The 12,016-nt window shown below is 41.8% G+C and overlaps 1 protein-coding gene across 8 annotated transcripts in view; it reads left to right on the forward strand.

Moving 5' to 3' along the window:
* Positions 1 to 2,651: 2,651 nt before the first annotated feature.
* NOSTRIN (nitric oxide synthase trafficking) overlaps positions 2,652 to 12,016 on the forward strand; it is a 70,177-nt gene continuing 60,812 nt past the window's right edge. For 6 of the 8 annotated variants that reach the window (XM_061201273.1, XM_061201300.1, XM_061201310.1 and 3 more), the window contains exons 1-3: positions 2,652 to 2,732; positions 4,653 to 4,734; positions 8,118 to 8,314. Coding sequence is in view for 3 of the 8 variants with exons in the window: in XM_061201318.1 (XP_061057301.1) it covers positions 8,288 to 8,314 (27 nt within the window). In the remaining 5 variants the exon portion in view is untranslated. Of the gene's footprint in view, positions 2,733 to 4,652; positions 4,735 to 8,117; positions 8,315 to 11,154; positions 11,172 to 12,016 lie in introns of those variants that run through there. The other 2 variants (XM_061201348.1, XM_061201290.1) reach the window with 2 other exon arrangements.

A 12,016-nucleotide genomic window follows, 5' to 3' on the forward strand; every position in this document is an offset into this window, starting at 1 on the left:
TGCAAATGGAGGGGCGTTCTACAAAATAATTAACTGGTAATCTTCAGCTCAATGGCATGAAAGTCAAGCAAAGACTGAAGAACTCTTTCAGAGTGAAGGAGACGAAAGAGACTTGACAACAGGATGCAATGCATGATCCTGAACTGCATCCTGTTGCTATGGAGAACATAATGAGGACAATGGGTGGAACCGAGGAGTAGATGGTAGTAATGAACCAATGTTAATTTCCTGCTTTCGATGGTTGTATTGTGGTTTTGTTGAAGAATGTCCTTGTTTGTAGGAAATACACACTAAGATATTAAGGTATGAAAAAAAGAAAAAATTCTGTGTACTGAATTTGCAATTTTCTGTAAATTTGAGATAATTTTTAAAATCAATATATGATTTCAAAACCCTAATAATGTCTCAAGTGAAATTTTCAGATATTTAGATGCAGCAAGATCACTTTTTAAAAATGAGAATGCCATCTTTGAGTTCCAAGAGCAATAAAGCAATACAAACTGTCTCAGCCACTTAAAGGGAAGTTTAGAGAAAGAAGAAAATACATTAGCTAAAACTTCTTGAGAATTCTAAATTGTTTAAGTAGAATAGTCATGTTAGTTTTTTGCAATTTTTGAATTATAATAGTTGCAGTTTTCAGTATTTTGTGTGTGTAATACAATCATCTTTAATAATGCCTTACTTTATTTGGCAAAAATAAATTAGAATGATAATGATAACAGTAATAGTAAACAGCTAGTGTTTATTGAACATTTATTATGTATACTTTGCTATGAGTTATGTGGTATATTACTTCCATTTTACCTATCAGGAAATTGAAGCTTAAAGGGGTTAAGAAATTTCCCCCAAAATTAGCATATTAATGTATAGTACAGCCAACTTTTAAAACCATATTTTTCATGCTCCAAAGCCTATACTATTAATTCCTGCCCTCTAGTGCCTCCCATGGAGGCCATAGAGAAGGGAATCTTAGGGAAGATATCAGAAGCCTAGGCTTCATTCCAGATCCAACCATTCCTTCATTGTTTACTCCCAATCCAATTCATCACTAAGTCATCCTGGTTCCATTTTAAAACTCTACCCTTTCCTCTCCATGTTAGTTAAGGACTCGCCATTTTTCTCCTGGTTCCTGGCAATGGGTTCCCAGTCTTCCTGATCCTTATGTCTTCCTTTTCTAGAGTCTCCATACTGCTGTCAGAGTGATTGGTCTGAAATGCGCATCTGAATATCACAAATATGCTTAAAATCCTACATGGAAGAAGACCCCTGTGTGGCTCCAATTACCTTTGGGTTAAAGTTAAAACTTGGCACCTAAGGCTTCCCATGTCTCGTCTCTGAGTATCTCTTCAGCCTCAACTATAATATAAAGTCCCACGCAAACTGTGTACTCAAGGAACTCTTCTGAATACACCAACACACTCTCTTATGCACAGATAATTAGTATGTGCCCTTGGAGCATCAGCAAGAGTGACCGTCTCTTGCCAGCATTTTCTGGCATTCTCCCCTTCCCCAACCAAGCTGATCAGGGTACGTCTTTAGAGTTCCCATCACATTTCTGTAAAGACCTCCTTCATATAACCTATCACAATGTAATATAACCTTCCTTCATCACACTGAGCTCCTTGAAAGAAGGGATTGGAGTTTATTCGTCTTTGTGTCCCTCAGAGTGCCTGGATCAAAGAGGGGGCTACACCAGACCTCACTGAATGACTGAAAGAACGAATTGGCATCAATGAATTATCAATCGTACAAGATGCTTCCGAGAGGCAAAAATGAAAGAAACGGTGATATTCAGGAGAACCATTTCAGAAGCATTGCGGGAGAAGCTGAGTAAGGGGTTAAATAATTTGAGTAAGAGGACAACAGGGGAAGATTTTAAACAAGTACACAGAGGGCTGGTTGACTGAACCTAAGTTCTGAGTAAACCGGTTTATATACTGAGTGCCCTCAGTCCCAGAGATGAGCAACGGCTTTAAAAAATTAGTTTATACTTCTGACTAGGTAATGCAAGCACATCATATAAAATTCTAAATGTGAAAAGGGAAATAGTAAAGCTCCTCCTCCTCTCCACACCCATCCCCCAGCTCCTAAGTTCCAGTTGCAGAAGGAATCAAGGTAAATAACCATTTGGAGTGCTTTTGTTTTCTAAGATTCTATCTCCATAACCTGGCAATGATTTATAGGAAATAACTATAAATCGATGATTTATAACGTAGAAGTATAACCATGCTGAAAAAGGCAAATAAATCCTGGGTGGCACTTTATTTACATAAGCAAAAATGCCAAACTCATACTGTGCCCTGGAGACAAAAGCAACCCTCTTCTTGACATTCCAGAGTGCATTTTAATTGAAATCCGTTAAGTTTGGCCCTAGATGAGCTTAGGAAAATGTAAGTAATAGCACATGAATATTAACATAGGTGATCCAATGAAGATATAATGTAATTTAGACTAATCTGCATTTGTAAAATATTTTTCTTAGGCTTTTTTGGGGGGAAGTCAAGCCATAGATCATGGCTGTAGGATGACCTGATTTTTAATTAGTTGTCCATTAAGTTTTCATTTCCTAGGGCTTATTGGGGAAAAGTAAATTTACACTAATTTGTTTTACGCAAATTCATCTATTTGATTTCACCTTTATTCTCCATTAGCACCTGGAGATTTTAAATTAATATATATGGAACTTGGACACGCACAACAATGAAAATTCAGCCCTAGCACACTGAATACAGGTTTGTATTTATAAAGTAAGTTAATTGTGACCATTTGGACTTTAATTTAAAAATTAGGTAATTTTTATGAAGTAGAAAGTGGTAAAAAAAAAAACCTATTTTGTGCAATTTTAAAAACCACAAGACAATTAGTACAAACTGATCATAAAAAGTTACTTTAGATGCTACAAATTAGGCTGGCTATTAACAATAACGATATCCAGGTGCCCGCCCCCCACCCTTCCTCCACTCCTGCTATAGTTTAAAACACTCATTAGTGCTTCTAAATTAGACGGATTTTTTTTTTTCTCATCCTCAGGCTTTGGGCATAGGTACATTTTTTTTTTTTTTAATGTATGCATTAAGGCAAGGCTTTAGAAATGTTTCTTCCAGGTTTGGAGAGATATGGAAATTAAGGAAACTAATCACTGCAGCAACCAGAGACTAAAAATAAAACGTTGTTTAGTCAGAATGAGATTGCTTCTATAGTTCCCTCTGAGGGTGATTGGTGGAAGTGATGTCATGTCTTGTAAACACTGTCCGTGGCTCTCACGTGCTTAGAATGGCTGCAGAGATGGTACTGGTCCTCTGTCAGCTCAAACAGTCCAGGGAGCGGGGGCTTCGTCCAGGATTCAGAAGCAGGATGTGTCAAGGCACGGTGAAGATGTGGCACGCCGGTGGCCAGCCTCTCTGCCTGACGCTCTCACCCCTGGAGCCCAGCAACCTGACCAAGTGCTCCTGCTTACTCTGTCATCAGAAACAGAGGCCAGCAGCCCCAAGCCCAGATGCTGTCCCTTTACATTCTTCTTGCTGTAGATATGGTAAAAATTATCTCAGATGTTCTTGGCACACTTTGCAGAAGTTGGCTTATTTTAGACTCCAGCTTTCTTAAATTTATTCTTAGCATTAGGCCACCCTTTGATTTTATCCTTGGTCCCAAGACTTTTCTTATCTCCTATGTTTATATATTTTTAACCAACAATTCTCCAAGAAAGTTCTCTAAGTGGCCCCTTGGGATTCTTCTGATTCCGTCTCAGTTTCCTGCTCGTCAAGGCCATTTTTAATCAGAGCAGTGGAGTCTCCCAAGGGCATTTGGACCATTTCCCATTTTAGAGTTCCTGCCCGGTCATAACTTATCTTCGCTCTCAGTGTTTTGAACTCTGCTTCCCAAGAGCTGAGGATATAGGCCTACCCATAAGCAACATTCTCCGTCTTGTGGATGGAGAGGAACTAGCTACCGGGGCCACTTTCTCAGAGTTGAATTCAATTAAGTGAAAACAATTATTTATTGGACATTTACTTTGCTCCACATACTTTATATAAAGAGTTCACTGAGTAGAGAGGGAGGCAGACCATGAAACAAATAATCTCGACACAATGGGGTAAACGAATCAAAAGAAGGGCAAGCCATGGATAACAATAGTACAAAGGCAAGAGTGTACTGTGTCTGGGGAAAATGACACAAGCTGGACTTTGGAGATAAATGAAAGCCCACGAAGGCCACATAAAGGTAGAAGGAATTCTAGGTAGAAGGAACCAGCATTATGCAAAGTCCTGAAGATATGGACTAACAAGGCCTGCTGTCACCACTTCACTTATTAGTTCTAACTTTTTAAAAGATTAAAGTTAGCATAATTGTTATCCTTTTTAAAAAGTGTTATTTGTCTTGTTCGTTTTCTAAAGCAATACATGTTTGTTTCAAATGTTAAAATTATATAGAAATGTATGACCTAGAAAGGAAGAGTCCTCCACAGTCCCATCCTTCAGAGATATACTATTGTCTGCCTGGTGTATATCTGCCTGGATGTTTTTTCTTATATAGGTACCAAACTACACTCATACTCATTCTTTTGCAGCCTGTGTCTAAGTATATACAACTAAATATTTTATATTCTATCCTCATTGTTTGGATCTGTTTTTTCCCAACATCCGGGTTGAGAGGCAGTGCAGCATAATTATGAAACACGGAAGCACTGGAATTAGATGAAGCCCAGCTCTCTCACTCCTAACTATGTGACCTTAGGTAAGTCACTTAAGCATCTTGTGCCTCAGTTTTCCTATGTGTATTATAAGGATCTATACAGATCTATCTCAAATGATTGCTATGATGATTTAAAAAGTTAATATTTGCAAAGCACTTAGAATATCTTTACAAATATTACATATTGACACATGGTAAGTCCTCTAAATGTGAGCCCATATTGCCATAAGTTATTTAAGCAGGTCCTACTGATGGATGTTTGCGCCATTTCCAATTCTTTGCATGCTTTGGCTACTAAAGAAACTTCGAGGCAAGTTTTGAACTGCCCTTAACCTCTGTTACATTTGGGTTCCTTCTTACTAACTTACTGGTGCCAACATCTGCTTACAGACACTCAGCAGATGTGTCCTCTTTGGCGGAAGCACACAAAAGGGTGGGTCGGCTGTCTTCCAGATCAGTCCGCTGCAGGTTTTCTTTCTGCAGAGAGGCCATGCCAGCAGGCAAATGCTGAGCACACACAGGGAAAGGAAGCAGGAGGACGAGGATCCGAATGGTCGAACGGTAGGTCAAGCTGGAGGCCTGGACTGGAAAGAAGCCAGAGAATGAGTGCAAGCCGGGAACACGTGGCCAGAGGCAAACCTGAAGTGAGAGAACTCAAAAGGATGCCTTGGGCACCAACCTTTTGAAAGAAGTATAGTATACGTTCTTTGAGATGCTTCACTATATTTAGTTCTCATCAACCTGTAGATACAAATGAGGTGATGTTAATATCAATTCCAGAACTATAAGCTCTTCCCCCTTTTGCTCACACAGGAACTCAGCTTCCTTCTCCTAGTCTCCCTGGGCCATTTCTGGGAGTCAGAGATTGGAGATTCTCATATGCTCAAGGACAAACCTCCTGGCCAACGTGCCTTACCAGCCACAGCCTCAGGTGCTGCAGCCACCTTGCAGAACCCGCTCTGCTACTTCGTCCCCACCCCTACCCTCCGCAGCGGGGGAGGTGTGCGTGGCAGAGTATGTGTAGGATGGGATGCGGGGTCAGAGGGGAGAATGACCCTATCTCCAAATCTGTGTCTAGAGTCTGTCGTGAACTTAACTCCCCTCATTTCTCTCCCTGACCTCAATCTCTGCTGAAGTTCCAGACAGGTCCCCTGAGGCTGAATTGAAGAAAGGGAAAGGCTGACATATTTCAGCCATCCCCCTCCGGTGTCCTATCTGCTTTATCTCTCTAGTCACTGAAGAACAAATAGACTGACCGTTGCAGTGGGTTGAATGTAAAACAAATCCCAGTTCTCTGCCCCTTTCTGTGTGTGTGCCCTTTGCAATGAGAGACTCAGCTCCTCCCATTAAGGACTGGAATCTCCCACACCCCCTTGAATGTGGGCTGGCCTGTAACTGGCTTCGGTCAGCTGAATGGGGCCAAAGTGATGGTGTGTCGGTTCCATGCCTGCACCTCGAGAGGCCTGAGCACTTCCATTCGCTCTCTTGGCTCCTCAACACGCCCTAGAACCGCCTGGCTTAGATTTCAGGCTGAGGAAGGCTCGCCTCAGCTCCCAGCCAGCCACCCGACCAGCAGAGCCCAGAAGAGCTGCATTGCCAAGATCGAGAGACATTTGTAGATGACCTGCTTTTGCAAGAGTAGGGCCAGGGAGACCCAAAGAATCACCCAACTAAACCACACACTTGCGAACTAAATAAAGTCATGTGAAGCCACTGGGTTTTCTGTTTATTACACAGCATTATTGTGACAAGAGATGACTGATACAGCCCTCTTTCTAACCTCCAAAATCAAGGTTTTGTTGCAGATTCCAACACCCTTCTGAGAAGCTCAACAAATAGCCAAACTCTAATTCTCAGTATAAATTCAGCCAGGACACCCTGCTGCCTGTACAACAGTCTGTGGGAGGAATACTGTAGTAAGATGGAGATACTTTAATTTCTCCAAGAGGACTAAGGGAAAGCTAGTTAGCCTGCTGGGAGAGACACACATGAGGAGTATGGGTGTGAGCATGTCCTACCAACCTCCCAGAGGGCCACAGAGACCACGGCAAGCTTGGTGTGATGGCATTTCTTGTGGGGTTGGCAAGGGAGGCCAGTCTCCCCATTCTGAACTGAGTTGGGCCTGATCTGAGACCAAGCGCAGCAGGAATTGGGGGAAGACACAGAGCTGCCCCAGGCCCTGGATCCAAGGCACCAGCCAAGTCTATCTACCATCTCTGAAGGCAAGGAAGCCCTCCAGTGGGACACATCAGAGTGACATATTACTAACCTCACTTTACAATCTGTCTTAAAACTCTTTCAGTATGACGGGTGCCTGGTCTAATTCTAGCCCTGCGATAGCTACGGCTCCGTGTGGTAACCTACGGTGATAACGTTCCTTTGCAGAAGCTCAGGGGAGAACCTTGTTAAGTGTGTGAATGGTGGTCCCTGACTAAGGACCCCTCCCTCAGATTACAGGGCAAGTCCTCCTCCCTCATTGTCTCTCCCTCTTCATGTGTTATTTCCAGGGACTGGGAATGGAACTTGCACATCAAGGGCAAATGGGTGGAGTCAGAGTCACCTGGGCAGCTCTGGAGTGTTCCCCTGGGCTGTGTGGACGGAGCTCCTTCTGGGCTGGGGACCTGTCTGCCAGTCAGAGCAAAGCTGCCCACAGACCAGCTGTCACAAGGCAACAGGCCATTAGCTGGAAATCTCAGGATTGACCCCTGGGCCACAGGTGCAGAGAAAGCGATAAAAAATAAGTTGCTGATGGCTGATTTCTGGTTCTGTTTATCCTTTTGAGTGATTTTTAAAAATGAGGTTGAACATAGAAAAATCCTCCTTGACTTGATAGCTTAGCTTCTTGGTCCTCTTGGGACAGTAGTGAGGGTTGTGTAGTGTTAGGCCCCTCGAGGTAGTTAATGCATGCCTGCTCCCTGATAGCCTTTTCTGGACATCTTCCACTATAGTCATGGTTATATAGGGGTGGTCTTAGTTGTTTGGTACCTTGGCCCTGGGGTGATTTGGGGCAGGGGGACTATTGGCTTGGTGTGTGAGAGGTAGATAAGGGAGGTGATTGGGGGTCTGAGCTCTGGGTGGTTGGATTGCATATCAAAGCCATGCTTATAAGCTAGTTGTCTACTATCTCTAGGAATTAGCTAACCCTGGAAGGTGCAGTCCCTCCTCCCCAACCCAAAAGACCCCAGTGTGTCACAGCAACTGAAAATACAGAAAATAAAAAACAAGGTGAATATGGCAAGCTGAGAGAATCCCTCTACTCTCAGCCCTGAGTGACTGAATTACCAGGAACGCTTTATAACCTCTGGGCTTTCTTTCAAGGCCACACAGTTCAGGACACAGTATTCTGACCCCTAAGTATTTACAGGAGTCATTCTCACTATCTCACTCCAGCTCTCTTGACCCGGAGCCATTCTTTGCTTTTTCAGAAAACAAACGGGATTCAAGTCCAGGGCTGGGACTTCCTCCTTGGGGTGTTTGACAAGGACTGACGTACTCTAGGCCCTTTGAATCCCGGAAGTCCAGGACACACCCAACTTTTGGTGCAGCATCCTGAATGCCGGAGCATAGGTAAAAGGACTGAAGCAAACATTTCACCATGAGGGACCCACTGACAGATTGTTCGGTGAGTAGCTCAGTGTGGTTTGCCTGTGTCTGAGAGGGCGGCTGAGGAGTAGATTTATGTATTAATGGATTTGAACTTAAGAAATTTGGGACGCTCAGAAGCCAAATGTGTTCAGATATTGGCACTGGTACAAAAGTCTGTGGTTTTTCTTTGGTTCAATTTAAAACAGAGCTCTTTCTAGCAAATGACAGGGCAGGTAATTGTCATCTTTTATTCTCATATTCTTGAAAAAACTTTGAGTGTATGTAGCATTATATTTACATGCAGATGGTGGCTGTTAGGGAAACATTCTTCAAATATATGCCAGTGGTGCCAATATCGTGCGTACTGTAGACACACAAATGCACAGAATATCTGCAGCCAGTTTGGGGCTCTGGGAATGAAGTCAGGATGCAAGGGTTTTGCGTATTTTCCCATATCATTTAGAGCCCAGAACTGCAAGACCCAAGGGAGGAAGTACAGACTCCGCACTCTGTCCGCCCTGCGGTGGTCCTCGGACATGTTTACCAACGTGTTTGTTTCAATCCTGGGAGCGGTACCAAAAATAGAAGGTTGGTCAAATTGTGAGGTCTTAGCTGCAAGAGCAGAGATGTAATTTAGGAAATGAGGAGCAATTAAAATAAAGGGTGGAGGGGGGAGGAAATAAAGTAATCAAAGATTGTCAGTGTGTTATCCCAAGAAATGGTGCCTAAAAACTAAAACTGGTGACATCAGAAGCAAGGGGTTGCATTCATCCTTCAAGTATTTTATTAAAAACAAACAAAAAAAGGTGGAGAAGCAGATAAACAGGGGCTGCAATAAAACCATAAAGAAAAAGATCAACAGAGAATTATTGGTTTCGTTTGTGTTTATTCAGTGGATGTGGAAAGCACAGGCTTAGCAAAGATGAAACTGTATCCACCATCCCACGGAATGAGTTCAGGAATCAGACGAACTAAATGAGATAAAGTCATGGTGGCTAGTGATATTAATAATGACAGCGTAGTAGCAGGCTCTGCCTACTTTTACTTTTTAAAAACACAATAGTCTCAGAGGCAAAAAATATACAAATCAATTCTCACTGCAAAGTAAAGGAGCTGTTACAGTGGAGGATTACTGGACTGAATGTCAATATTATGACAGTATGAGTGTGTTTCGTGTTTGGTAATTGCAGTCATTGTTGCTTTTGTTGTGGTCATCCACTTACAATGCTTGGTGTCAGTTTGTTTAACTCTTGTGGAAAAAAAAGAAAAAGTCTGCCTGCTGCAACTAAGACCTGGTGCAACCAAAATAAATAAATAAATAAATATTTTTAAAAACCGTAAAAAAAAAAAACCCAAAAAAAACACAATAGTAACAGGTGTCTAAGGTAAAAAGAAATTCCAACAATATGGTTGTATACAGATTTTAAGGGCGAAAACTCCTCCCTTTGATTTCCTCCACCTCAATCTTGTCTCTCTTGGTAAGCTAACACATAACTTTTCAAAAAGTCTTTTCTCGTTTATGTATTTGTTGTTTGTTTATTTTTCACTCCTTGCATTTGCTCCCTTACTAAAATGTTGACTCCTCTCCTTTCTCCTGATAGGTTAGCGATAATGTTTTTGTATAGGGTGGGTGAGTCGGACGGGGATGGGATAAGTGGAAGCAAATCCTTGACACCAACGGTCACCAAAGAAGAAATCAAGACCAAGGGAAGAGCGAAATAGTGGAGAGGAAAACCGAAGCCAGGATAAGTTAAAACAAAAACAGAAACTAAAAACCAAAAGCCTAATATCCCTTTCTAAGGCTGACTTCAGACCTGGAACTAGGAGAAATATTTCCTTTGAGCATGGCTCCCAAGACAACCCATCACCATATCTCTATGTCAGCTTAATGCTCCCTCCCTGACATGTGGAGTCCTTTTCCCTATGCTGAAGTATTGCCCCAAGGACTCCTGTCCTTGTCTCCAAACTTGAAAGTCATCTTTCTGGGCCCACTGCCACCAAACATAGTCGAGAGCGGGAGGATATTCCTTCAGCCAGGGTTTCTGAATCCTCTGAAGTCACAGAATCTTTATTTATTTATTTGCAATTGTTTCATCTTCAGCAAGTGTTCAAGTTGATTTCCCAGTGCAGTCCTAGTTTGCGCTTGGGCCACAAGGCTGTGCGAAGATGAGGCTGCAGTTTGGCAACAGAATAAAACAAGGGAGTGGACTGCAAAAGAATGCTTCATGAAACAGGTAGTTTCATGAAGAAACCAAAAAAGAACGCAAAGCTTTAACTTTCTGCAAAATATTCCATTTCATGAGTCCCTAGGGTTACACAGAACACAGCTAATTCATAAGGCCTTAGCTTAGCTACAGTTCTTAACTTGGTCTACCCCAGTGGATCCACATATGGAAACAGTGGTTTGTGTGACCTTCAATGGGAAAAGCATGACCTATTTATTTGTGTTAGTTTCTAACTGCAATTTAGAATTTCCTCCAATTTTGAATATAAGCAGCAAGCCCTAGTACAACTACAGCATCTGTGACTTTGTAACTAATAAAAATCACTTATATTTTTATATAACATTACATTTGTTTACAGATATCTAGAAATACTGTTTACTCACACTCAGTGTGAATTAGAAATTTGGGTAATTCTTAAGACTCATTATTTAGTATGTTAATTAAAAAGCATATAAAATATGATTTAAAATTATATTTTATAAAACATATATCAATATAATTAGTTTCCTTTATAATCCTGTTAGTTTGTTTTATGCATTTGAAAATATTTTTCTGAGTAAAATAGGTCTCACCAGACTCCAGAAAAAAATTTAACAACCTCTTTTTTTAGGTCATGCTCCAATGAGCAAGATAAGCTGATAGCTGGGCCATTCTACCTCAAAGAGCTGGGTTAGTGTCTATGCACAAATTATCAGTCACCAGGGTAGCAAACAGATTGCTTGAATGCTGTGTAGGACTTTTAACTAATCTTGAGAAAGTCAGAACTTATTTGAAGGAGATTTTTAAAAGTTCTCTTTTTGCAAAAGAGAAGAATTGGCTCTGGGCCTTGATGCCTTAATGCCTGTGAGCTTAGTTTCTAATCCTCAAAATATGCCAAAGGAAATCATTTACAAATCCATGTGCAAGGAAACAGGATCAGATTATCTCCAAATGAAATAATCTAATCATTAAAAAAAAAAAATAGCACCTTCCTAAGAAACAACGCCATAGAAATCAAGGGCAAATTAACTCTAACCAAGGTTTTGCTTTTACTCACTCCTTCAGTATCCAGGTAGGGACCTGTCAAAGCAGGCTTCCCTGGGTCCGCATAATCAGCCTCTTCTCTTAACTTCATCAGCTGTTGAAACAGTACTGTGGGGCTGCTCCTTCAGCCTGCTTCAGACGCCAACCTGAGCATCCCATTTCCGTGGCTCAGCCTGGGTCAGAAGATATTAACTGGCACTAATATAAAAGATGCTGGGGCAATGGTCCATGGCTCCTGAGGGGTCCTGGGACACTGCAGAGATAAGGAGGCAGCTTGGGTCTGGCGTGGATGTCGGCCCACAGCATCCGCAGTGTGCATCAGTGAGATGTGGGCTGTGCCATTTCACATTTTGTGGGCCTCTGTTTCCTCATCTGTAAAGTAAGAGGAGGAGAGGATGAAGTAGGCTCTGTTCTTTAATGTATCTCACAATCTGTGACAGCCTGCCATGGAGATTCTAAATATTCCCCAGGTGCCTAATAAATACAATTTC

The sequence above is a fragment of the Eubalaena glacialis genome, chromosome 1, assembly GCF_028564815.1.
Source record: "Eubalaena glacialis isolate mEubGla1 chromosome 1, mEubGla1.1.hap2.+ XY, whole genome shotgun sequence".
NCBI lineage: Eukaryota > Metazoa > Chordata > Mammalia > Artiodactyla > Balaenidae > Eubalaena > Eubalaena glacialis.